General features: G+C 30.5%; 2 protein-coding genes across 4 annotated transcripts in view; one reads left to right on the plus strand and one right to left on the minus strand.

Annotated features, from left to right (window-relative positions):
• LOC146535099 (multiple PDZ domain protein-like) overlaps window positions 1-4,133 on the plus strand; it is a 127,195-nt gene extending 123,062 nt beyond the window's left edge. Inside the window, exons 35-36 of the mRNA XM_085191767.1 lie at window positions 19-156; window positions 353-4,133. Of these exons, the coding sequence (XP_085047893.1) occupies window positions 19-156; window positions 353-526 (312 nt within the window). The 3' untranslated portion in view covers window positions 527-4,133. The remainder of the gene's footprint in view (window positions 1-18; window positions 157-352) is intronic.
• LOC146535100 (uncharacterized) lies at window positions 352-25,357 on the minus strand. 3 transcript variants are annotated; one of them, XM_085191769.1, is made up of 6 exons: window positions 25,271-25,357; window positions 25,147-25,185; window positions 11,799-11,891; window positions 10,548-10,619; window positions 9,276-9,438; window positions 352-8,094 (listed from the first exon to the last, which is right to left on the minus strand). In XM_085191769.1, the coding sequence occupies exons 3-6, from the start codon at window positions 11,828-11,830 to the stop codon at window positions 7,117-7,119; spliced, it is 1,245 nt and encodes a 414-aa protein (XP_085047895.1). In that variant the 5' UTR covers window positions 11,831-11,891; window positions 25,147-25,185; window positions 25,271-25,357; the 3' UTR covers window positions 352-7,116. The 3 variants fall into 3 exon arrangements, with proteins under 3 accessions (XP_085047895.1, XP_085047894.1, XP_085047896.1); XM_085191768.1 differs by lacking the exons at window positions 25,147-25,185; window positions 25,271-25,357 and adding an exon at window positions 17,343-17,539; XM_085191770.1 differs by lacking the exons at window positions 11,799-11,891; window positions 25,147-25,185; window positions 25,271-25,357 and adding an exon at window positions 10,773-10,882.
• Between the last annotated feature and the right edge of the window lie 1,900 nt (window positions 25,358-27,257).

A 27,257-nucleotide genomic window follows, 5' to 3' on the forward strand; every position in this document is an offset into this window, starting at 1 on the left:
ATTTTGATCAAATTTCAGATGAAAATGACAGTGTATAGACCGGATCCGATACAATACGACGAGGTTGAAGCTGAGCTTACTAAGAAGTCAGGGAGACCTCTCGGCCTGAATTGCCTTCCTCCTTTGGAAGGCACTGGGGCTTATTTAGGAGAATTGGTAAGACATTTTATGATTTTAAATAAATATTAATTAATCAATTCCAGAATTAGGCGAAGTGCTAAACGGAAGTGTCTTAATGAGAACGGAGTGTCTTGAAACTAGGTTCTCGAAGTGCCCTGCCTGCGCCATGACGGCTACGAGCTATGTTATTTCTGTTTTTACTTATTATAAACTATATTTTTATCTGTTTCAGCTCCCAGGGTCACCAGCGGAAATAGATGGGAAATTACAAAAAGGAGATTTTATAGTATCCGTCGATGGCAAAGACGTATCGACCGCAGAGTTCTTAGCAATCGGCGCCATTTTGAAATTATGCAACAATAAAACTAATATAAAAGTGAAAAGATTCAAAATAGTTCCGAGATAATTATGAAAAATAGTTTTTTTTTGGTTTTGAAATTGTTCTTTTTTAGTACGCCGTTTTGAGGACGCTGCTAAATCTTTTATTTGTCCGGTGGAAGAAGTGGCCTAAGTTACTTTTTGGTTGTTTTTAAAATGAAAAAATAAGTATAAATAAATAATGTCTGTCGAGGTTTATCATTTTAAAACAAAATAAAAAAATCTAAATATAAAACTTTAGATTTTTTGTAAGAAATATTCCTCACTTTCCGCAGAAATTTTTGAGGCAGTGCATGTTAAGTGGCGGAATTCAACACCGAGCTCTGCCTCGCAACAAGACCAAATAAATTAAAATATTTTAATATTTTATTTCTCACTATGTATATATATTATCTCTAGTGGGAATCGAACCCACATCCGTTAACAGTTGCGGGCTTGTGCCCATACGCCACAACTGGCTTCAATTTTTTTCCCTTTAATAAATCATTTTTTTATAGTGTACACCTAGAGTCGATATTACTTATCCATAATTATGTATCGTACATAATACTAAATACATACATTACTTTTACTGGTTAAATAAGAATAAAAAATAGTAAAATTTCCATGAAATTTTAATTCCTCTCCACTTGCATATAAATTTTTATTTAACAATATTCGAATTATAAAAGTTTATTTACTGGGTAAGTTTACAGCTAAAAATAAACCAAAAAATCTTAGGCCATTTCTTTTTGACCATGGACGGCCTTATAGTTTAATATTGTTGCACTATCACGTTTCTTATTTGTGTTAATACAACAACCAGAATGTAACGAATATATTATTATTTTATTATTCATAAAGTAACGAATGTTGTAAAACGTCACTATCACGTCTATTTAATATTTTGTTAAAAATATTAAATATATAGTTTTTCAATTCAATTTTTACCTTTGTATTAATATTTGAAATGGAATTATAATAAAAATACAATCATAGAATTTTTTTAAATTACAAAACTCCATATACTCATCAAGCAAAAACGTGATAAAACGTTTTTTTTTATACTTAAATTGATTTGATCTTCATAAAAAAAATATGACCTTTATAAATATTCCTTATATACACAGACAAACAAGTAAACAACGTTTTATTAATAGACGTGATGTATCTGAAATTTATATTTTATAATTATTGTTTATTTATTATTTTTAATTAATTAAATTTTATTAAAATCTAGTATTGCTACTTTGAAAATCGTGAAGTGACTAGACAATAAGATTTTTGGATATGAATTTTCACTTTGGAACTAAAAAGAATGTTTAAATAAATTTCTGAGATAAAAAAGAAATAAAATATTATATAGCAAAGGAGACATTTCAAAATTTAAGACGTCAATTATTTTGAAAATTAAGTTTTTTGTGGAACAATATATGGAGAATAAAAAATGGGCTTATTTATATGATTATTTGCATTCACTGAAACATTGTATTATTAAAGTAAATATGAAACGTCTCCTTAAAAGTGATTATTACATAAAATCTATAATATGTTGATAAATAAATACTTTTATGTATGCTTATTTACATTTATTAATTGGAAACGTAATTAATAATTTATAGCGTTATAAAAATAATTTATTAAATAGATATAACAATTTCCAAATTATGCGATAAATTTTAGTCGAAATGAGTACCAAACTAGTTATAGACATTATTCCTAGTATGCTTAATGTAGTTTTACAGTATTGTTTTTGTTAGTACTTTAATAATTTAAATTAATTTAATTTAATAGTTTAATTTAATATTAGGCCGAAATAACCCTAATAAATAGGAATTGTGGAAGTTATTTTCTGATTTTAGATTTACATGCTAATAACATTTAGTTGTCAGTTGGCAAGGAAGAGACTCTAAAACAAAATAAAATAACATTTTAAAAATAAATATAACGGAACTAAAGAGTTTTAATTATCGAAATTATCTATGATTTTTATTAATGGAACAGAATTATCTATAAATCCGTTGGTTGTATTAAGTTTAATATACAAATTATATATTATTATATTAATAATTTATTGATTAGTAAAAAAATATTACTGTAAATATATATATATATCTACCGAATAAAATATTTACTTTAAACATATTTGACTCTTCCAGTTCCTTGCCAGTTGTAATATAAAATAGTTTATTTTAATCCAATTCTAGTCCGCATATATCTGAGTAGTATTCATAACATAGTGAATAGTTCCAATACTGTGCCCTGTATTAGAAAGCTAGACTTAGCCTTTCTTTAAACCTAAGTATAAATATATATTATAAATATAAATGTAATAAAGCCTTTTAAACTTTAATAGCGTAATGTGTAATTTAAAATTCCATCTGTCAATTTAAATTTAATTTTTCCAATAAATTAGTTTATAATATTATAGTCAATGTTAACAATATTTTTCAGAAAGAGCCAAAATAATCTAAATTTGATAGTTATAAAAAGGTAATGTTAGTTAAACGCTAATTGTTCATTCGTGTGCAAAAATTTAATATAAAATATTTCTTTAAATGTTTAATAGCAAGTATGTACATATTATTTCATTTAAATTAAACAATTTTCTTTAAGACAGATGGTTAGTTTTTGTCTTTTATTTTTAAAATATAAAATATGTATAACTATGCGAATGTAAATAAATTTTCGCATACACGAAAATGAATTGCGTAGCATTATTCTAAATCATTGTAAATTGTAAAAAGTTTCTCTTCATTCGTAATTTAAATAATATTGTAGCTAAATTATACTATAAATATAAGGTAACGTTTAATTTACAATATGTGATTGATAATTTTAAAAGTTTTTTTTTATTTACAGATTATAAAATTTTCAATTTCAATTTCGTTGCAATAGCAATATTTTATCGATAAATTATTTGAACATTTTCATTATACATAAGTGTTTATAATTATAAAATAATTAAATATAATTATGTCACTATACAAACATTCTATAAAAGAAAATTATCGTAAATGAAATATATAAAAAAAACGATTAAAAATTGGCCTATATATTGATTTACGCACAAACACGGTTTCTCTAATAAATAATTACATGTATTATACAATAATAACGTTTGCGATTTGGTAATAGAAGTTAGCACTGTATTTTTCATTTGCGATAAATTACCAATACAATTATAATGATTACCGCGGTAATATCTAGGTAATAGTAATAAGTGAAGGCCAACAATTCTATCAGCCATTTTGAATATAGCTATTTAGTAAATTTTTATAGTTTATCTTTTGCTTTATAAGTAATTTAAAATATAAAAAAATAGAAATAGAATTTAAACGTTGGGTTAAGTTTTAATTGATTTTATCGTAAATTTAATTTTTTTTAGTTACTTACAAAGCAAACGTTGTGCAAATCGCTTGCTGCTGTGTTTAGTTATTTAAATATTTTAAAAAATGAAGTAAATTAAAGTACAGTTTATAGTAAATAGCGATAGCATTTTAATTTTTTTTAGAAAATTTTAACTATTCCGTAATAAGAAACCAATGGTTCTATGTTTGTAATTGGTTTTGAATATACTGTTTAAATATACCAAAAAATTATAAAAAAATAATGTATGGGATAGTGATTCTGTAATAAATTGTGCGCTTTTTTTATTCGTCTTTTATTATATTTTTCCTTATTATTATAATAATATAATATTAAAAAATGACATTAATTCAAAATGTATATTTTGTAATTAATTAATTCAATAGACGCCTATTTGTATTTATTTGTATTTATCAACTCATTTACTACAGTAAAACATACAGTAAATAAACTAAACGTAGGGGAAGGTGGGGTAAGACGGGGTGGCGAGGTAAGATGGGGACCCCATGAAAACATATAATGCAGTGTCACTACAAAATTTGTTTTTATGCCATTTGTTAGTATATAGTGGTACTTGTTAGTGTCACAAAAAGTTTCGTCGGAGAAAATATGTTCCTATTTGGTATGCATGTTTTTTAAATTTACAGTGGTTTTATTTAATTATTGACATATATAAAGTGCGTGACTGTTCATGATATACGATATACAAGACGCGTGACATATATTTTTTATTGATGTTTATTTATTTTATTACTCTAAACTCATTAATTCATTTCGGCTTGCTTTGATTAATACCCACAAAAAAATTTATACAACTTATAAGTCCAGTTTGGGAAAGATAGGGTACCTACTGGCGGGCAAGACGGGGTACCAACCCCGTCTTATCTGCTAATTTGTTATTCTTTTTGGATTTGGATTTAATTCAAAATTATCATTACTAGTTGTGTTAACTTTTTTTATATAGATAATCTGTAGTCTTTATCTGTAGGCCACGAAATTATAAAAGAATAACTCTTAATACCAACCTACTCATGTTGATTTTAGATGGCCATGCCTCTCACACCTAAAATTTGCAGTTAATCGATAAGCACGTAAACATGCTGTGACAATAATATGCTTCCTACCACAAATTTCAGCCAGCAGATGTTGTTCTTATGGGGCCTTTGAGTATTTTTTTATGATCAGGCTCTAACAGCAAAGTTAATATCAAATCCTTGGAAAGTAGTTTCTCAATTTCAAGTAGCTGAATTCTTCGGAAAAGCTTTATACGGCACCAACAATGCCAACTGGAATTAATGCATTTAAAGTATGTGGAATCTCGCCTTATAATGCACACATTTTTACCGTGATGACTTCATTGCTGCAGATGCCACTGAAATCGAATTGAATGCTGAAGGGGAAGCAACAGATAATAATTCTTTTGATAATGCAGCATTCCATCTGGTTAGCCCGAAAAAAGTTTACGTCTTATCTACGAACGGTCAAAAAAGACAAAGAAATGTTCAAAGATACACGCAAAGACTATTATTACTGCTTCTCCATATAAAACAGAATTAGCGGAAAGATAAAACTGTAAACCGAAACCTAACAAACAAAAAGAAACTAACAACACAAATAAGAGATCCAAAAAAAACCATGAGGATGACGGAAGAGCTAATATATGAGATGACGAAGATACAGAATGCCTACTACTGCCACGGCTTGTATTCAGAGTCTACTGAAGGATGGATAACTTGCCAGAGATGCGGTAATTGGGCGCAATGTGGTTGTGCAGGAGTGGAAAATAAATGATTACGAAGCTGTCCATATTTGCCCTGTTTGTGAAGATGACGACGTTTAAGTATTCTATACCCCATCTTACCCAAGGAGGTACCCCATCTTGCCCTATAGGTGGGGTAAGATGGGGTTTTATTTATAAAATCCCTTAAGGTCCCCGTCTTACCCCACCTTCCCCTACATATATATTTTAACTCCTTAATTGAAACATTTAAAAAAAAAGACTTTAAAAAGTAGATGTAATATACAAATAATAAAGACAGACAAATAAAAATATATTAAAAAACCATTTATATATAATTCACATTTCTTTATTAATTTTATTTTTCAACAATTTACATTAAGTACTATCAAACAGATCAATGTTCAATATTATCACAATAGACGCAAATACTTATGAAATAAACACTGGTTAAAGCACAGGTAACTTTAAATATATATTAATTTATCATTTACAGGTGGGTACTAAATATACATTTCACTAAATATAATTTTCATATAATTTCATACTCAATTTCGCATAAAGTAGAGAAGGCAAAGAGAACCTAGTGTTAGGTTTTATAAAAAGAGGGTAGTTAGTAAATAAATAATAGAATAAAAGCGACAGATATCGTCAGTATGACAGGTGATTCCGACTGCGGCAGACGCATACTATTGGTGAAGGAATAAAATGGAAGACTGCACAAGTGAGTTTTATTGTTTTTTTTATATTAGTGTCAAGACTTAACTTCTCGACTCAAATTAAAATCTAAAATTTAAACAAATATAACAATCACAAAACATTTACATTATGTCAGTCAGTGGTTTAGTCAAAATACCTAACAGTCAATAAGTAAGTCAATGTCATAATTATTTTTTTTTATTTTGTTTTCAGCTTCACGCCGTATCCCGCATACAGCAAGCAGAGGCAATCTAATGGTAAGACACTCCGTTCAAATTCCATTAAAATTGATTATTATTAATAATAATATTTTATATATTATACTAATATATTTTATTAACTTTAATTATGATTAACGTAATAGTAAATTATAGGAATATTTATTATATAATTTTCCTTAATGAATTTAAACTTAAGTTTGTGACTAGATTTAGTTTTTATACCATTAATATTTTGAGCAAAAAATACTGTATTTTTTTAAATATTACAATTAATGATCTTATTTGTTCTCTTATTGTTATTATATTCATAATAAATTTATAAAGTTATAATATAATAGTTATATTATTAAAGTCAATTCACAAAGCGTCATGTCGGTTCAAGTTTCACTGTACAACCAATAAAATATGAATAAGTCACATATTGACTATAACATACACAATTTTTTGTCAAAACCTGTTAAAATCTTTAAATATATAATATAATTCAATAGCAGCTTAAATATATTTTTAGCAGCTTTAGTATATTTAAAATTTAAATATTCGATACTTAAATGTTTTGTCTAAATAAAGTCAACTCACTAGTCAATTGATATTAAAAATGTCATAATCACTTTATAATCTTTCCTCAGAACTTTTTCTAATAACCAAAGGCTTTAACCTACTTCTCAGTTTGACTAAGCGCTTACTAACTTTACCCGTCGAATTAGGATTTCTTAAGTCCGGCATAGACTTACTTTCAGCCAGTTCATGCTTAACTGCCCCATAGTACCGGGGCATACTAAAGTCATTTTGATTTTTTAGTAGCGCTTGTTGCTTTATACTTTGTAAACTAGTATCTCCTTTGTATTCATTTATAGGACTATCAACGAAAAATTTGGGCAAATTATTACTTTTTATTATAGGAGTGTCCGGTAAAGAACTTAATTTTAGTTCGTAATCTGACGCGACGCCTACAGTCGATTTAGATTTGGTCAAAGGAGGTTTCTCTGTTAAATGTGCGGGAATATTCAAAAACGAAGCACTCCTGTGAGGCACTCGAGCTAACACTTTATTTATTTTGAGTGGATCAATATTTTTTAAACTATCCATTCTGTTTAAGTTAGGTCGCGATAATCTACTACTAGAATCTGTTCTATCTAATGCCTTTGAACTATTCGTTCGTAAAATACCTTTGACACTCTCAACTCTTGGTAAAGTAAGAGAAGATGGTAAAGTCACTATTGAAATAGGATCGTATTCGTATATTGGATGTTGTTTAGTTATTTTCTGATCATTTTTAATAGTAACAGTACTGGGTTTTATAACGTCTTGTTTTTTAACTGCAACATTCATTACTAAGCCTTCTTCAGTATCCTGACTTTGGGTGTCTTCTTCGTCTATTTTAAATATGTCGTATGTAAGTTCGTCTTTGAACATTATTTCGAAGTCTGTAACTGGTGAATCGACTTCGTCTTCAAAGTAAACTTTAGTTCTGTTTGGTTTGTCTGATAGATAATCTGGTTCTGATTTAGTTTCTAATTCGTCTAAAGAATTCATGCTGCCCTTCTTCAATTCATGATCTTCTCTAAATATCAGGGATTTAGAAAAAACCTAAAAAGAAAAATAAATATTAAATACTTTTAAGAGAACAAACTTGTAAAAGATTGAATGTAGCGGGATTTGAACCTGCGACTCTTGTAAACCGTCTAAACGCTTTCACCAACTAAGCCATATGTTAAAATTAAAATCAAATATTTTACATTCTCAAAACTTTCAATATTTATTTATGATTATGTTTCTTACATTATATAATTATGTTTTTTGAAAATTTATAAGCAGCAACATTTCATTTGATTTAAAGTGTGGACCTTTACAATAATTTTAGTGCTACATTTCTTAGATATTTTTTAGAGTCATGTCGTCTCCCGCAGGATTTTGCAGGATAACCATAGAGGAGGATAGGAGGGTAAGCTAGAATCCAATGAACTGCTAATAATAATAACATGTAATTAATAAATACAAAATGAAATAAGCCAAATCGTATACGTTCTTACCATAAATGTTGGGGAAATGTGAAATTAAACAAGTTTCCTCAACTAATATAATTTAATAAGTAATTCTTTTCTAAGTTTTCCTTAAAATATCTATCAAACAGAAATCTTCATTAAAGCTAACTAGTTATTCGTATTTGTTATAAACTTATAAATAATAATATACGATTACATATCTATTATAAATAGGTACTATACTCTGATCGTTGCAATAAATATATTTTGAGCAATAATATTTAACCAAATAAGCTGTGACAAGGAATGGAAGGAGGGAATAGAAATATTTTTGTAAAGAAAATAGAGAGAGCTTAGTGTTTATAGAGGCGTTTCCGTTAAGTGGCGGAACGCCGTGCCTGCAAGAGCGGGGAAATATTTTTTATATAAACTACTTATTCTCCAAAGGATAATTGATCCAATGTTCGTCTTGATTACAAACTTTGTACTACATTTTATATATATATTACTTTTTACAAGCTTTTATTAAAATTGTGTGTTCAATCAATAGTGTGGGTAATCCAAGATGGCCGCCATAATAAAATGGGCAATTACATATGGGTTACAAAAGAAAGGGCTTAATTTGTTAAATACAATACACCATGAAAAAACATTAAAAAACTTGTTTTTCAGAAGGCTTTTTTAAATTGATATTTTATTTTAAGATTAAATAAAATTGGATTTGGAAAAATAGTCTAACCTACTTTTAAAGTTACAATTTTTCCATATTATGTTATTAAAGCTTACCTCGTATAGCTTATCAGCGTGTAACGGTAATTCATTTATTTCCCTCCCCACCACAGCGTGTTGGGGTAAGTGGTTGTTGTTAATGGGTTGTTGGGTGACGACGCTGTCCAAGCTGGCCCCCATGTTGGCGTAGCCGTTGGCATATACTTTGTCATCTTCGAGGCTGTAATAACAATAGTCAGATTTAGAAAAAAGTAATTTAGCAAGGTAGACAGAGGGAACCTAATGTTAACACACTCTGTTCTCCATGCATCACCAAAGTTTCGATATATTGCATGTTGACTGGTGGAACTCAACGCCGCGGTTTGTCTACCAGATAGAATGGCAACGAAAATAAATTGAATATAATTATTTCCTCGAGTGGATATCGGAACCACAAACCATTTTCACGTTAACCTTTATTTGTGTGACAGTCGAATATACGACAACTGGCTTAAGTAAGGACAAGGTGTTAATTTCTCTTTATCTCGATAGCGTCTTTATCACAGAAACATACAATAAATATGTTAAGCATTAATATAATTGCCTTATCTAATCAGACACACTGGGATTTACAGAGTTATTCTATTACATATATCATAGATAGAGTACATATATCTAAGATCAAATTTCAAATATTCTTCTGTAAATCATATTTGTAGAAAATCTTTTATTTTTTTAATAGTGGTTAGACAGTCGTAGGTAAAAGCTACTAGATAATAGGATAGATATGTGGTAATATCAAGACGTCCTTGTGTTTAGCGTTCCAATATTGGCAATGATAAGCTGATAACGCGTCAGATGTAATCCAATACATCTAACACTCGTGATAACATTATAGGTTTCTAAACTTTATGTAACAAACTACTGTTTACCAAAAAATAATAATTTATGATGGTTAATTAACTTGCGCCACTTTTAATAGTGTACAAGTGTAATAGTAGGATAGACAGAAAGAATCTAGACCTAAAAGTACTCTGGATTACACTCTGGAAGCGTATTGCATTGCGGAATTCAACGCCGGACTATGTCTAACAGGGCGGGGAAATTATTTTAATCAACCGAACAACTATAAGAGCATATTAATAGAACAAATTGAGAAATGAATTCACCATTATCATTTTGACAGATGCTGTTCCAATACGTCGCAAAAGCTTTGGAGAGTGTAGGAGAGTATTAACAGAAAATTTCCGAAATTCTTACGATAACAAGAAAAACGTGATTTTAAATTTTGTAGTTCAGGCAAACAAATTTAAGGGGGACAAGTTAAATTATAAAACAGTTTTTACATACTTGTAAGTAGCGATTTTTTTATCAAAGCAAAATCGTTCCTCGCAGCAAGACCAGTACATCGTCTCGAGGCAGCTGAAATAAATAATATACAAATTATTATGTGATAATAACATGAAATTAAACTTTACCACGTTCTTAAAAACAACCTATTTTAAATGGTTCAAAAGTTATTAAAATCTATTTCAAATCATCTTTTTTAAAACTTATAATATTTTTAGTGTTTACCTTGAGAAAATGTTAGAAACCAATATAATTTATATTATAAAACATTACATATATATTATTAAAACAAAATCTTAAACAACTTATTACTTAACAAATAACACGACTCCCACTTTTAAAGTAGGTAGGTAGCAATAAAATTTCCGTTTTGCAAGTGTTTATCTCGACGTGCTCTTATCATGATTGACCACGGAAGATGAAGATTAAACAAACTGACGTGACGAAAATACTTCGAAAATTGTAAATATTTGTGTAAATTTCAAAAAATATAGTAACTAAAATAATGAGGCCGGCACAGCGTCTGTAAGCACGATGGTTGTAGGTTCGATTCCCATTCGGGGCAATCAATTATATTCCTTTTACTATGTCTGGTAACAAGACCAAGCGCGACGTTGAGTTTTAACTCTCAAAACGCAAGGTCTCGAAAATTGTGCAGAAAGTGCTGAATTTAGTGTCTTGATGCCAGACCGAAGAAATGAAAATATTCATAAATAAATATTAATTTATTCCCTAGAGTGGGGATTAAGCCTACAACCGTCGCGGAACTCAACGCCGATAAACTTTATATTGATTTTGTTATATTATCATCAGAATATAAAAATAGATTTAATGTCGGGATATTTTGTTTATGTGAGAGTTATCAATTTGGTAAAACCCAATCTTAGTATGAATAAACCGGAAAAACATCTTCAATGTTATTAATAAAAGAAATCTCCATGGAGCCTTATGATTCACTAACACATTACAACTTCGATTTCGACTCGAAAATTTACAGAATTTTGACGAAACTTGATAAGAACGTATGGCTTAGTGATCAGAGGATGGACGTTAGGGTAGAGGTGGAGCTTCGAATTCCATTATATTAAACTTTTTATACTTTTTCTGTAAAATTGCTAACACGAGCAAATCGACCGTTGAGTTCATCATGTGCATGCCCACTATGTTTCAATCTCAAATTCAATTCAATTACCTAACGGTATATTCTATAGTAAGTAATTGTACTTGAAGTGAGTAAAAAAATATACTTACTACTGACATGATTTGCAAATGTTCAACAACATTTTGATATCTTCACATTACGACTGGTGAAAACCCCTTCTCTTGCTATTCTTCAATGTCTATCTGTAAATGATAATGTTAATAATATTATTCACATTATCTACTAGAGGCTGTCGTGGCGCAATGGTACAAGCGTGTGATTGTAAGTGTGTGTGGGTTCGATTTCCACCCGATAGAATTAATTATTTATTTATAATTTTTTCGCCGTTGAGTTCCACCACTCAATATCTCGAAAATTCAGCGATAAGTGGGAAACGGAGTATCAAGATACAGCGTGAAGTTGAGGAAGAATCTACTCAAGTCTTGATTATTTATTGCAGACGCATTTTTTTGTGTCACATATTCTGCATATAGCAGAGTATGTTACAGGGAAACTAGTGTTAAAACTGTTTGTTTTCCCCACTTCTGGCACAATTTTAGTGATATTGTATGTTGAGCAGCAGAACTTAATGTCACACTTTGCCCTGTTGAGAGTGAGAAAATGAAAATTAACAGTGCGCGCCAGCGTCTTTGTCTGATTATACTTTTTATTTCTTAATTTTGATTCAGGCTAAATATATATAAGTAGAACAAACATATGAGAAGGTTCTGACAAGCTTCTGCAATATATAACAATATAAGCAATCTCTGGATGTAGGTTAATGGGACAAGAGTTAGTGTTTTTTTTTAGTTTCACGCTGTACCTCACTTATAACAGAGTAGACAGAGGGAACCTAGTGTTACGACACTCCGTTATCTTTTGACTTAGTACCAAATTACTTTATATTGAGCAGCGACATCCAACACTGCGCCTTGTTATAATGAAATGTATGAATGATTCATTTATTAATCACTAAGGAACTGAGTAACAGCATTCTTTGGCAGAAGTACTGATATAGGTACTTATTGACGTATGTAAGTAAGCTTAAAAGCTTCCTTATTAATGTTCACAAATAACAAAGAAAGTTTAAATATTTTACGTATACATATTACAGAATTAAAATTAAAGCCTATAAAACTAATTTAGAGGCCGTCGCGGCGAAGCGGCACAGCGTCTAAGCGCAACGGTTGTGAGTTCAAATTCCACTAGGGAGAACTAGTGTCATTTTCTGGCTCTGGGAACCTACTTTGTTCCCATTTAAACACGTCCGTTCCCCACTTCCTGCTGAATACTGGAGGCATTGCGTACTGAGTGGAAAAACTCAACGTAAAAAGACGTTAGAGAGAAGGAAACTAAAAAAAATAATATTTCAGGTTCTCGTGTGGAGATCGAACCCACAACTATCGCGTTACAGTCATACGACGATGGCCCCAAGAAGAGCAGTTGAAGGGTCATAAAACAATAATAATTCATATCTCGGTAATACCTTCACAAAGGATAGATAACGTAATGTATGTAAATGATTTATTGTAATTAATTAGTAAATAACCTGTTGCGTATAATGAACGATAAATATGTTATTATTATCTAATCTTAAAGTAAAAGGTCATAAATATGGTTATTTTCTATATTTCAAATTTGTTTTGCTTTAGATTAAGTTAAAACTAATGCTATATAACGTCCTTTTTTAACATCATTAAATTAAATAATAACATTATTTTCTTGCGACTTCTTTCTTAAGTATATTATAAACAATTGTGGGTACAATTTCAATCTAAGTAAAAATATTTAAAATATAGCTTATTAATCGAATTATTTTTGATTTTAAGTTATTCTTCGATATTTTATTAGCAGAAGCGTAAACGCAAGTTGTAGATTCGATTGTCACTAAAGGATATCGAATATTTAAAGTTTTAATTTTTAACAAATATGCAGTTTTATGCAAGTAGGCACATTGGTTGACGAGTTATAAAGGGCTCAAGAGCAGTTTAAAATGGTTAAAAAAAAATACATATCGCCCGTTTCCAGTCTCGGCTGGACTCTGGCGGTGTCTCGATATATTATATATAAAAATAATAAATAATATTCTGAACAATACTAAGATACTGTAAAGGGCTTACATTGTCAAGAAACTGGGTCGATTTTGAGGTCGCATTTACATACAATGAGCAGTTGTGATTCAGTTTTCTGATTATCTTATTTGTACTTTGACGGGTGGAGGTAAATGTTATATGTAATTCATCTCAAGTCTATACATAAAGTATTAGAATTGTATACAACTATAATATTATAAAAAACATTGCATAATTTTTACTCATTATTTTGTTCTTATTTTAGTTTTTATTATTCAAAAAATAACTCTAAATTTTGACGTATAATGTTAGTATTCTTTTTAATATTTCGGTATAGGTGTAGGTAAAAACCTAGATCGAAATTTTTGCATCTAATTAATATTCAATTAATTTTACGCTTAAACTTAAATTTAAATTAAATCAGCTTCACGCTGCATCCCGCACACATCAGGGTAGATAGAGGGAAACTAGTATTAAGGCACTTCGTTTCCCACTTAAACGCTTAAACGCAATAAATAATCACCGAACCAGAACTAAGTAATACTAGCTACTAATTTGAAACAAAAATCAAAATAATATTCTAATAATTATATAGCTTTTGCATATTTCACGGTCACCTAAAGTAAGTTATTATAAAAGTATCACCATTAAAGAAAGCCTTCGATTATATGACCACATGATTAGTTAGCTCTACATCCGCTTCTACTAATGTGACATTTTAAATTACTAATAATTTAAAATATAATAAAAATAAAATTTGTGAATTATTAATGACGATGATGAATGAATTTGAAAATATTTATAAATTTGAATAGAGGTACAAAGGCGCAGCGTCAGAGGAGAATGGAGTGTCTTGACACTACTTTCTCTCTGCTTATTAATTTTATATAAAACATCCAGAAAAAATATTAGTATTGCCCCGAAATAGAATCGAGTCTACTACAATTACGTGTTAAGTTAGACATTTTCCCGCTGCTGTACCATATTATTTATATTAGTCAACATAATTTCCGATAATTTAAAATAATAAAATTATATTTCAATGAAACATAACAGTAAAACACAGATACAATGAACAATAGAACAAATGACAACTTGTAAACAATCGTAGAGGCGTATTCGGTACTAGTAAATTGCTATTTACAAGATAAGTAATTTACTGTAAAGAAATGAGTTTTATTATTTAATACGAGTATGGGATTTTTGCTATATTGATATATAGAACCATGTTTTCCCTATGTCAAACTAAAAAATACGGAACCTTTATAGCCTATAGGTTCTTCAAAAAATTGTTTCGTCTCTTTTTTTAATCTCAAAGGCTAGAGCACGTGCGTAAAATGTAGATTAAAAGTAAAAAAAAAAAACAATCTCAAAATTAACATAGTTATTGTAAAATACGTTCGGAGGAACGAGAAATCATCGCAAAAATTTAGCCTTGAAGTAACCGCATGACTTAGAAATATTTATAGAACTTGATATGTTGTTTTTTCTATAATTCTTTTATGTTTTTCTATTATACTCATATGGCTCCCGGATGAGGTCGACGTGGCGAAATAACGACGGTTGTACATATGGTCTCCGGTCCGAAATATGACTATATTTGTTATACATCTTCTCGTTCTGGTAGACAAAGGGCGGCGTTTAGTTCCACCACCCAACATGCTTTGTTTTTAAGATTGGGCGAAAAGTGGAGAACAGAAGTGTCCTAATGCGAACGGAGTGTCTTAACACTAGATTCCCAGGTTATCTCTGCCCGCGTAGCTATGTGCGGGATACAGCGTGAAACTAAAAAAAATTAATTAAATATAATCATTTCTCCGTGTGGAAATCGAACCCCCCACCATTGTGGTTACAGTCAGACGCTCTTGTAAATTATTACTTGTTTTACGAAAAGAATTATAGTTAATGTAGGTACCGGGTATTTTCATGACATCAAGAGGATGAACAGCCTTGACATTCAACTTAAAATTTTTGATAACTATAATTTTGTTTTAAACGACTGAACGTAATTGTAATGGACGTGATGACTTTTAAGGAAAATGTTCAAATTTATACTTATTATTAAATGTAAATTAATTATGGGGTAATAATTCTCGGCGCCATTGGGAAGTAGAGGGAAGTATATACATAAATGTAAACGCAACAATTTTGCGTTCGATCAATATTTTTATTCTATGGTGAAAATAATAATTATAATAGATATTCTATACTTATTACGTACGATGCTTACGGAGATTTCGGAATTTTTCATTTTTTAATAACAAGAAATCGAAAAAAAAAAACGGCCAATGTATTATTATTTTTTACTAATATAAGGTGAAGTTTGTTTGGTTAAGCACCTAATCTCTGAAACTGCTGATTCTATTTCATTTATTTGGTGCTGGACGATCCGTTTATAATAGAAGCCCATATTACACCACTTTAATTGGTCTCATGTAACCCACTATACTTGCCATCAGAGTAACTCGAACACTTAGGAAGAGTTGTGTATGACACATGACACATCATGATATGTGACACACGTGTCATACATAATTCTTAGTTATTTCTAAGTAATAAGCTACCTAATTCTTATATCTTTTAAGCGCAATATAACTCATTACACTGTGGCTGTGCAATACAATTACTATTATAATTTTTAAACCAAATTTTAGATACACTTTCACCTACAGAATTGTTAATTTAGAGTGGATTATAAAGCTAATACCATGTAATTACTTTTGGAATTGCTCTTTGGTAATTTAATTAATTTAATCTGTCCTCTTTCTTTGTTATTATTTTGTTTTAGCCTTTTCCCTATAGCCTACCCTAGGCAGGGAACCTCAATTCTCCGTCTTTCCGTTCGAATTTCCCTGCTTAACTGCTATGCGGGTATAATCGTGTTGTTTGTTTATATTTACGCTTTTTCACTGAACATAGCAGGTTAGGCATAGCATAGGGAAACCTACTGTTAAGACACTCCGTTCTCATTAAGATACTTCTTTCCCACGTTCCGCCGAATTCTGAAAATATCGTGTGTTGAGTTGCGGAACTCAACGCCACAGTGGTAACGTGAAGCTGTTTGTATTATTTCAATTATGTAAAGGAATTTACTTTTAGATAGCTATCTAATTTATAGGAAGTCAATAAACTATATACAACAAAACATCTTTTGATAAAATCTGAATTACCTATATACGAGTACTATGTTTAAAAGAGGCAAAATAATTCATAGATAAATATTATGTTTGTTATCTTACTGATAAATTCGATTTGTCAATATTTGATAGATCGGTTTATATATTTTGTTTTCGCTATTTCTGATGCAATATGATTTACTTATTTTATATATATTTTTTTAATATTTGATTATTATTTTGTATATAACGGATTATAAATGCATTAATTTATCTAAAAAAATAATTAAATATTGTAACAAGTACCTAATAATGGTGAATAATTACACAACATACAACGCATTTAAATCAAAATCATTCATAAATTACTTTCATTTCATCACAACCCACTTTCTTTCGCACGTCATATAAAGAAATAATAATTATATAAAAAAAAAACAATTACATTATAAGAAATTAGAAATACCTTTCCAATAATAAATTTGGAGTAGAAATTTATTCACTTTTCACTTAAACACTTCATTTAATTTTACATATATGTCAAATGTAAAAACACTTCATTTAATTACAAAATAACACTTTTTTCATTTATTATTACATCTATAAAATACGTATAATTATATCAAGTGTATCGCACGACGGTCGTAGTGAAACTGTTGTTGACGTGACTTGGGTGCTGTTGTCGGTGATTCATTCAGGAATCGGTGTGATTGGGTGTGCCTTAAAGTATAGGATAATAGCGAGTTTTTGGAAATAAACAGATATTAAGAATTGTATAATGTTTTTATTTTTATTTTTATGTTTATTTAGATAATTATATTTAGATTACGTATGCTTAGAGATATATAGTTTACCAGGTTTTTTAATATTTTAAATGCTTGCTCGCGTCTACGGCATTTTGCGGCGTAGTCAAAGTTCTCTTCGTTTTCTAGAGTCTTTTTAGTATTCTAAATAATATGTCCATAAAAATAATAAATAAAAAATAAAAAAGAACACCTACTGTTAAAACACTTTCTTCGGCGCCCTATTATGGAAATATTCCGTGTATAGTCTCGGAACTCAACTGACTTTAGCTTGTTAGTCTTATTACCTAAACGAGCCTCAACATTAAAATGCTCACCTCTTATAGCTTATAGCTAAAAATATTTGAAACTAGTTATGACGTATTGAGAGTACGGTAAGGTTTTTATATGACGTAGAAATCGTTTTATTTCCTTTTAAAATGAAGGGTAAAAATGTACGAATACAAATTAAATCAATTAATTAATTTAATTGCTATATTTGTTATTTGTAAGGAAAAAGTTGTGTAACAACTTGTCCCAAAAATAGGACGTTGCGTGGGAAATAATGTCTGTACATTACGTTGCCTACACACGGTGTATCCCATGCATATGTGGATTACACTGTAAAAATTAAAAGATGTTGTGAAATCTTTCGTCATTTCTTAAAGCTAGGCAGGCTATTACTAAAAACCAAATCAAATTTCGTTCAGCAATTCAGTTATTATCTATAAAACAGTATTTCAATCTACCTCAATATAAAATTACAGTTCTATCATTATACCATCATGTGATATTAATTCAAATCAGATGCTACCCCGTTTTGGACACTTTAATAGCGCTCTAATACAAGTTATTATACACTTTATTGGGAAAGAATAAGGACTATAATTATCTGTAGGACAATATGGATCATTTGTCGACGTGATAGCCGTCAATCAATTTAACACATCAAATGTTGCGGCACAAATATTGCTATGACAATAGGCTGGTTTCAAACTAATTCATTTTTTTTTTCTTTAATACGCTAATTTAGTTGTCAATTTTTTTCGAAAGTTCTTCATACAGTAGGATCTCAGGTTCCTGCCTAATATAAATAAATCATTCCCCGAGAAGGAATCGTAGCTACAACCCTCGGGCTTGAGCCACGACCGTCAAATTTTCAATTAATAAAATTTTTGTAATAGCTTACATTTATAACACGTATAAAGCCACCCTTAGGTGCATCGTTGCGAATAAACCCTCAAGGGCATTGTACCAATCGGATATTGTAACCGAGTAACGGCCTATGACACGCTTGAACTTTGAAGGAAACTTGTGAAATTCTTAAACAAATATAAATAGTTTAAATTAGTTTAAATTCCGCCAACCACAAAGCAATAATTATAATTTATATCAATTGTAAGTGATAAGGCGTTGGGTTCCGCCACTAGGCAAAACAATGTCTCGAAAAGTGGAGAACGAAGTGTCTTAATTCTAAAAACTAGATCTTATCTGTCCTGTCTTATCTTAGTCTGTGCTGTTTAATATTTTTTAAATAATGCAAAGCTGTTGCGAAGTTAATATTTTCCAACTATTGCGATACTCGTGAATTCGAACCTTAACTTGAGGAAAAAGGAGAAATGTTGATTTTCATATAATAAATTAAGTATTGAGTTTCGTCACCCACCATGCCGTAAGTGGCCATTATAGTCCCCAATGCGGATAAAAGAAGGTGAGACAAAGCGCAGCGTTGAGTTCCGTCATTCAACATGAAATGTTTAAAATTGGCAAATTTTTGCTAATCTCTGCCAATTAGCAAAAATGCCAAAAAAGACATTAATTTCAATATTTTCCTCATCTACCTACCTAAGGCGAAATATTTTGAAAAACTTTAACACAAAATTCTGAGAAATGCATTCGTAAGTCGCTATCAAAATCACTTTGTCAATTTATTTTGAGATACGAACATTATATTTGGTTATTCACACGATGCTCCACTTCGCAGACATTTGAAGTCACTAATTGGCTTATTTATTTCACTTTGTATTCATTTAGTTTGGAAAAATTAATATTCTTTATGTGTACCACATATAAATTGTGTTATATTTTTTCCTAATGCGATGGTTGTGAGTTTGATTCCCCATAAGGGGATTTGCCACGCGCGGCGTTGGGAATATCTTAGAAATTGGGAGAAATGTAGTGAACGGAAGTTTTAGCACTATGCTTACTCTGACTACACTGATATGTGGGAAAGAGCGTGAAGCTTAATAAGTTACTTTGATTATTTATATTCTGCAACTAAGAAAAATGCGCGAGGTTGTAAAAATAAATAAAATCCAAACTTTCCATCGCCAAAATTAGATTAGAGAAAGACTTCCAATAATTTCCTTGAATAATCTATGTAATTCTAATTATAACACACCAGGCGTAACTGACCATGCCCTGAATCAGGTATATCGATTACACACGCAATTAATTTCTCCTTTTATATACATTGTACTTAGAACCTTGCCATATCAACCTGTCGATGTGTTTGAATGACATAATTGTTTTTTTTTTACTTGTTAGTAAATATATGTATAAAAAGAAGGTAAAAATTATTTTTTTTATTCATCTTCAGATTATACTCCCATGTAGCAGGGTAGGCTGAGGGAGCCTAGTGGTAAGATACTCCGCTGCCCACTTTCCTCTGAATTCTAGGGCAAAGTGTTTTAAACAAGTGAAAATATTAAATATTTCAATTTCTTAAGTGGGCATCGAACGCACAGCCTGCCGCATTTACAGTCACTCAGTTTGTGCTGCTCTACGACTGGCCTCTTTACTAAGAAAACCAAATATAAATTCTAATGACATTATTTTATACTTTATGTATTTTACTAAGCTTAATAGAATGAATGAAGTATGTAATAAACTATTAAAGACCTAGTTAATAGTGCTCATATAAGACCTAATGTGTAAATACTTGTTTAGAAGTCAGTTTATATCAAGTTATTTGCTTTGATCGTAATTATTATTTATATTATGAAATATATGCATAAATTATAAAGTCTATAGATACAAATAGTTGAATATCATTAATAATATATTTTTATGGACATATTATTTTAATGGTAACATTAATAACACTTTAATTTCTCATATGACCAGAGCGAGCATATGAAAATAGTTCATTCCCCCAAGTAGGAAATGAACACACGATCTTCGCATTTATAATCCGACGGTGAGATGCTGCGGCAATAATAAAAAATAAAAAAATCAATGCTAAACTAAGGCGTGGTAAATTCCTCTTACATAACAGATATGTCCGCTTTTTTCTTATAAGACTCCCGAGAAGGCCAATCAAACATCAATGTCGACAAACAATACAAATAGTTTTTTAGGCTCTTGACATTGACGGGCTATTAGTCCTAAAAGTCATATGATTTCCATTCAATTGAACGATTATTATTAATTGTAAAATAATTCGCTGATATTAGATACATTAATAAAGGCAGCAGTGGACGTAAAACTGGCTGTGGTGATGATGATGATGATTACATTGAATCCTAAGTAATGATAGTTTTATGTACTGGTGGGATCTTGTCGCAGAGAAAGGAATTCGGAATAGTGCCTGGGACTTGCGCCACAAGTGAAGGCTTTAGAGCCATATATTACATTAATATCTATCTAAACCTGTGCTCTGTTCTAATATTTGTTAAGTTTGAGACATTTTTTTGCCTCATTACTAGAGCGAGAAAATCACCGAACCCACAACCGTTGCGTTTACAGGCACATAGCCTGTGCGCCATTGTGCCCCTGCGCCACTACGCGTCGGCGACATTATTATTTTTTTTTATTAGTGCTAAGATATAAGGTAATTTACTTTGATGATGCAGAGATTCATGTAACATCTAAAGGATAAATAATTTAATTGTTTTATTTTTATGAACGATGAATATAAACATAACAATGTTGTAAATTCTACAATTTAAGCTTAAATAAACTAGGAAAATAATGCACCTATATACTACTTTAAGGTCATTGAGGCAGTTGTCTGAATGGAAAAATATTTAAAAAAATCTTACATAATTAAAAAAAAACATGCTTTTACCGTACGTTAAAAAGGTAATACGTTCCACTATTCGGCTCCAGAACAGCTACACCAAGAGTGGTTGTCAAGTTCATAAACCTAATGTGGTTTAGTGGTAATTTGTGGTAACGTGAACTGGACTATCTAACACAAAAATTAAAAAATTCTATTCGAACCAGGTGTTCCTGAGATTCGCGCGTACAACCAAACAAACTCTCCGACTACGCGATATTAATATAAATGTATATAGTACGGTACAGTAAACTTATGAAGGTCACTGTCAATGTCTACAGAACAATAGATTGTTTTGCATTGGTGAGATGAAACGATGTTTCCAACACGATTCTGGTACTCATTACAATACCTAATGGTATAAACTTAATTCTATACATTTTCAAAGAAAATAATTCTATTAAACGTTTCTATTTACAGTTGGTATCTCATATTGTACTAAATGACTGTAGGTAAAAATTCCACTTAGCCCCCATAACATTCCCTATATTGTGGAGGGAAGGAATCTGATTGGGCGTAGTGCGGCGTTAAGTTCCGCCAACCAACTCCCTCTAGCTAGGTAAAACGTGAAGACTGATCTCCATTTTTTGTTTACTTTTTTTAGTTCATCACAAAATTTTGGTTAAAGATTGAATAAAATTACTACACCCATACATTAGCTGTTAAGTATTTAAAAGTAATTTAATTAACTTATCAACAAAGCTGTTAAAATATCTTTATAATATTATAATACCTAAAATAAAATAAATAAAAAAAACCTAATTTCTATAAATAAATAAACATATATTATCGTCAAGTGAAAGCTAATGGCACTCTTCCGTACACTATGTGCTCTAGATATTGGCACCACGCGATCGTGAGTAGAGTAGCAATGTGCGTTGGAAAATACTTGTATGGTAATATTTTATTCTTATTTTATATCTTCTTGCTACTTCTCTTTTTCTTTTCTTCTCGTTCTTGCTACTTTTAAACTCAAAACTACAATCAATTAGGAAAAAATATTTTAAAATGTTTCAGCTTCATGCTGTCTCCCACATATAGAAAAATATCCACAAAGACTGAAATATTTGGTGACACTACTGGTATAATTATATAATATGGGCTAGAATATTCTACTGATGTTAAAGGATAGTAGGTAAATTTCACAATTCTTTCTATTTCCATATCCTATAATTATGTATATAACAGGGGAGACAAAGGGGGGCCTAGTATTGTGATACCTTCCTTCTTTCCTTAATTTTCAACATCGGCAACGCCGTGCTAGAACTATCGACGAGTGCAGTACGATGGTCTTAATATCAAAATTATATTTATATGGCATAAGTATTTTTGGCTATTCTATAATATTCTCTTTTCCATTCCATTTTCTTTTGCTCCGGTAACGAGGCAAAGCGACGCGTTGCGATTCGTGACCCAACACGCCACGTCTTTAGAATTTGGCGGAAAGTGGGGAACGGCATCTCAAGATCGATCTCAGACTTGAGAGCAATTTATAAATAAGAGTCTAAGTTCCCTCTGCATTAGGCTCTGCTAAAAATATTATTTTTTAAAAGCCAAGGGCAATTGAAAAGTGTCATTTAATTAAATAATTTGCACCTAAAGTGTAACATGAGTGTAAAGAACGTGGACGTGCATATAGCATTATCATCTACGTATATGATGATATCGCGTGATTATCGTGCAGTGTTGCATGACCGATTAATAAGTGAAACTCATGACTACGGTGAAGGTCAAGAGTTCAGCTCCCGCTCAGGGTAAATATTTTTAGCATAAATGCTTATAAGATCGTGACAATATAATATTTAGCGCTTTTAGAATTGGTTAAAGAATATAAAATATTGTAGAAGGTAATACAATATGGCCAAAAATACTATTTTTAGCTTTACTTGTATCCTGCACATGACAGGGTACAGTTGGAACATTTAGACTTTGCGTGTTGAGTGTTAGAATTTAACACTGAGTTTTGTCTTGTTGCCAGAGCGAGGAAATGAAATAAATGAATGACTTAAATATTTATTTCTCCGAGTGGGAATCGAAGCCACAGTAGTTGCGTTAGTCACGCTGTGCCTCTGCGCCTGTTTATACCTCCGAGCACATTCTATAACTAATATGTTTTACTATATATAATATTTTTTATTTAAACAAAACAAGTGTCTTACAACATTCTTGAAGACATAATTAACTTTCAGTTTCGTTATTGTTATTCTATTACATGTACTCGGGTCTTTGGCATCTTAATAAGCAATTTCTAATAAATAGAGCGTACATATCAAATTTTAATAGAAAAATGTTGATTTTAGTGATTATGTTGTTACTATATTGAGGCTATCGTGCCGCGACAAAGCGTCTGATTTAACCATTTGGACTGTAAACGGCGGTTGTCGGTTCCCACTAGGAGAATGTGAAAAGCGCGGCGTTAAGTTTCAAAAATAAGTGGTCCGTCCTTTTCGCAATATTTTAAACGAATTTTAAAAATATGTTGTAAAAGAGAAAGCGGAATGATTTACTAGTATTTAGTCTCTTGCTATTTTTTTTAAATAATTATCCGTATTTATACTGTGTAGTAAAAAAAAATATTTTTCTATTTGCTAGTTTTTGTACATTACATACTTTATAAAAAAAAACTATTATGTGAATGTCATCAAACTATTTATATTGAACCCACAAAAAAAATCTTTATTCATAAATTTCCCCACTATGCCACAATGGCGCTATATTAATTAATTTTTAATTTATCTTATTACATACACTTGATGACCCAACATTGTTTATAAAATAAATACCGACAATTCAAGAATAATTACTTTTGAACAATCACATTGTAGGTATAAGGAAAATCATTTATAACAACAACTTGTAATTTTGAACTAAAAATATCGAATTATTTTTATAATTAAATATGAAATACAAGTTTTTCTATGGCTTCAAGGATAAAGGATCTTTAATTTATAATTGATCTTAAAGTGATTATATATTTTATACTAGTATTTAACTGTGGCTTTGTCCGTGTGGCCAAAAAATAAAGTGTGGAAAAGAAATTCGAAATAAAATCGAATTTGCTGATACACAGTAAGTTTCCACGGTGAAGCTGACCGTATTGCCTGAAACATGATGATATATAGTGTATAGGCTTTCTTTATAAGTGGACAATCCAATACTACAGAATTTATCAATTCGAAAAAGTAGTTCCTGAGGTTAGGGCATTCAATGAAAAACATTTTTAGTTATTTTAGTAATAGAGTGAATTATAACGAATACATAATAAAAAAATATATAGATACCTACTTCAAAGTTTCAACGTCTTTTTCATAATTTTGAAATGCTGTAACCAGGGGTTCATATAATTCGATATATTCCAAAATTATTATTTAAGTATACGCAAATAAAGTCACGGGCTACGAGTCGATTAGTATAAACATAAAACTTACCTTTACTAATTGTCCAAAACTGTGTATTCCATAATAACACTGAAAGATATTCAATAATTTAATTTACTGAATCAATAAAATGCATAAAAATACTTCATTTAAAGACCTTGTTTTTTAACATAACCTTAAAGCTATTCGCGCCAATTTAAATTATTATATGTACGTGCATTCCGTACGTTCGCGCCATTTAGACTGACGTGACTCTGGATGTAAGTTATACTGCCGCAAAATAAATGTTTTTTTTTGTGCAATACTTATTACATAAAATACTGTTTTGTTTTCCTTTTTTATTCATTAAAAAAATTGTGGTTTTTGAAATTTTTATTTTTTTGCTGGCACTTATGTTTTTACTGTAAAATGATTGTAAAAAATATCAGACTAATAAAGTTTTTTAAGCTTCAATTTCGTTGTATCATAAAAATCTCCAATTTTTTTTATTTAATAAATAGATATCGAACAGGTTCGTGATCAAACCTCATTAATCTGATTTAGTAACGTACAAAAAAAATAAACAATATTTTACTTCTCTTTGTTTTCCAGTTTCACTCTGTATCCCGCACAAAGCAGGATAGGCAGAGTGAAATTGTACGCTGAACGACGTACCTGTCAACAACGGCCCAGGGGGAGGGGTCATTAAGCGACTTGATTTAGGATTAATCGAATATAATTCATTATACGTTCAGGTGACTGGGTATTTATAATTTTAAAAAGTCAGATCTACAGAAAGAACAAATTATTTTTATGTTTAATATATAACTTGTTTTTTTTTTTACAAAATATACAGATTAATGTCTTACAATTACTTAGTCATCGATGATTGTCTAGTTCAAATAATGTGCACATTGTCTTAAGAGCATGACGAAAATTATTAATTGTTTTGTTTGTGGTTTGAAATAGTGATCTTTTAAAAATAGAAATGTAATAAATATGAAGCAATATTTTTTTTGTGTCAAAAATGTTAGTTTGTGCTTAGTACGGTGAGATGACGTCATACACTAATAATACCATACTAAGTTATCCTAACTAGGAAAGGACCACAAATATTTATATATTCAATTAACATTCATTTTTACTTCTGTCCATGGAACTGATATATTTTATATTGTAAAAATTTAACATTTATATACTATAAATTCATGGCGCAGAGGTACAAACGTGCAATTGTAAACGCAACAGGTTGTGGGTTCGATTTCCACTCGAGGAAAAGAAATATTTTATTATTATTTATTTTTGTTTACTCGCTCTACCAGAGCCGCCGCGCTTTGCCTCTTAGATAACGAGTTGAGTTCCGCCACTCAACACACAATACCTCCAGAATTTGGCAGAAAGTAGGGAACGAAAATGTCTTGATGGGAACGTGAACGTGGTTCCCAAATTCGCTGTGCCTACCTTGGTATGTGCGAACTACAGCGTGGAAGGTACAAAAAAAGAAAAGAATAACTTAGGGAAATAATTGTTGTGCTCTGTAATTGCACTCGTTAACGTCTCAGGAAGCATGTTTTCAAGGTGTAACTGAAAATCAGCGATGCATGAGATTGTAGCCTCGGGCATCATCTGAGTTAGACCTTTTGCCATTATTTTACGTTCAAAATAAATCTATTATACTCTTCTGTTCTTTTATGGCTATAACAAGTAATAATATCTGATGTGGTTAGACGATTTAGGTTTCGCTTTTTTCGACGGTAAGCACAGGGAACCTAGACCTGTTAACTTCCGCGAAGACTGACTTCGTTCCTCATTTTCCGCCGAATTCTAGAGGTATTCCGTGTTGAGTGACGGAACTCAAAGCCGCACTTTGCCCCGACACCAGAGCGAAGAAATGGAAATATAGATATAGGTGGATAAATAGTTCATTCTCTCGTTCATAACCCACAACGCTGCCACCCAGTGTCCCTGCGCCACAAGTGGCCTGGTTATTGTAATAACACTACCAAAATAATACATACATATATTTATTAAATAGCATTCTCTCTTGCCGAATGGTAATTCTTTGCAATTTAATAATTGTCAAAAAATTTTATACGATTCTTGAAAAGTATTTATTCTTCCCTAAGTATGGAATAGTTGTGATTTAAATGTTAAAATATTTTAATATAATTTTCTTTACTTCA

The sequence above is a fragment of the Heliconius melpomene genome, chromosome 10 (genome assembly GCF_056956725.1).
Source record: "Heliconius melpomene rosina isolate 202511_hmr_F chromosome 10, ASM5695672v1, whole genome shotgun sequence".
In the NCBI taxonomy this organism is placed as follows: domain Eukaryota; kingdom Metazoa; phylum Arthropoda; class Insecta; order Lepidoptera; family Nymphalidae; genus Heliconius; species Heliconius melpomene.

Coding starts and splice junctions, on each gene's coding strand:
- LOC146535100 (XM_085191769.1), bottom strand. CDS start 11,830: ATGTTGTTGAACATTTGCAAATCATGTCAGTA. Junction 10,620..11,798: donor ATTTGCAAATCATGTCAGTA/GTAAGTATATTT, acceptor TATTTATTTCAG/CTGCCTCGAGACGATGTACT. Junction 8,095..9,275: donor ACGCTGATAAGCTATACGAG/GTAAGCTTTAAT, acceptor TTTTCTTTTTAG/GTTTTTTCTAAATCCCTGAT.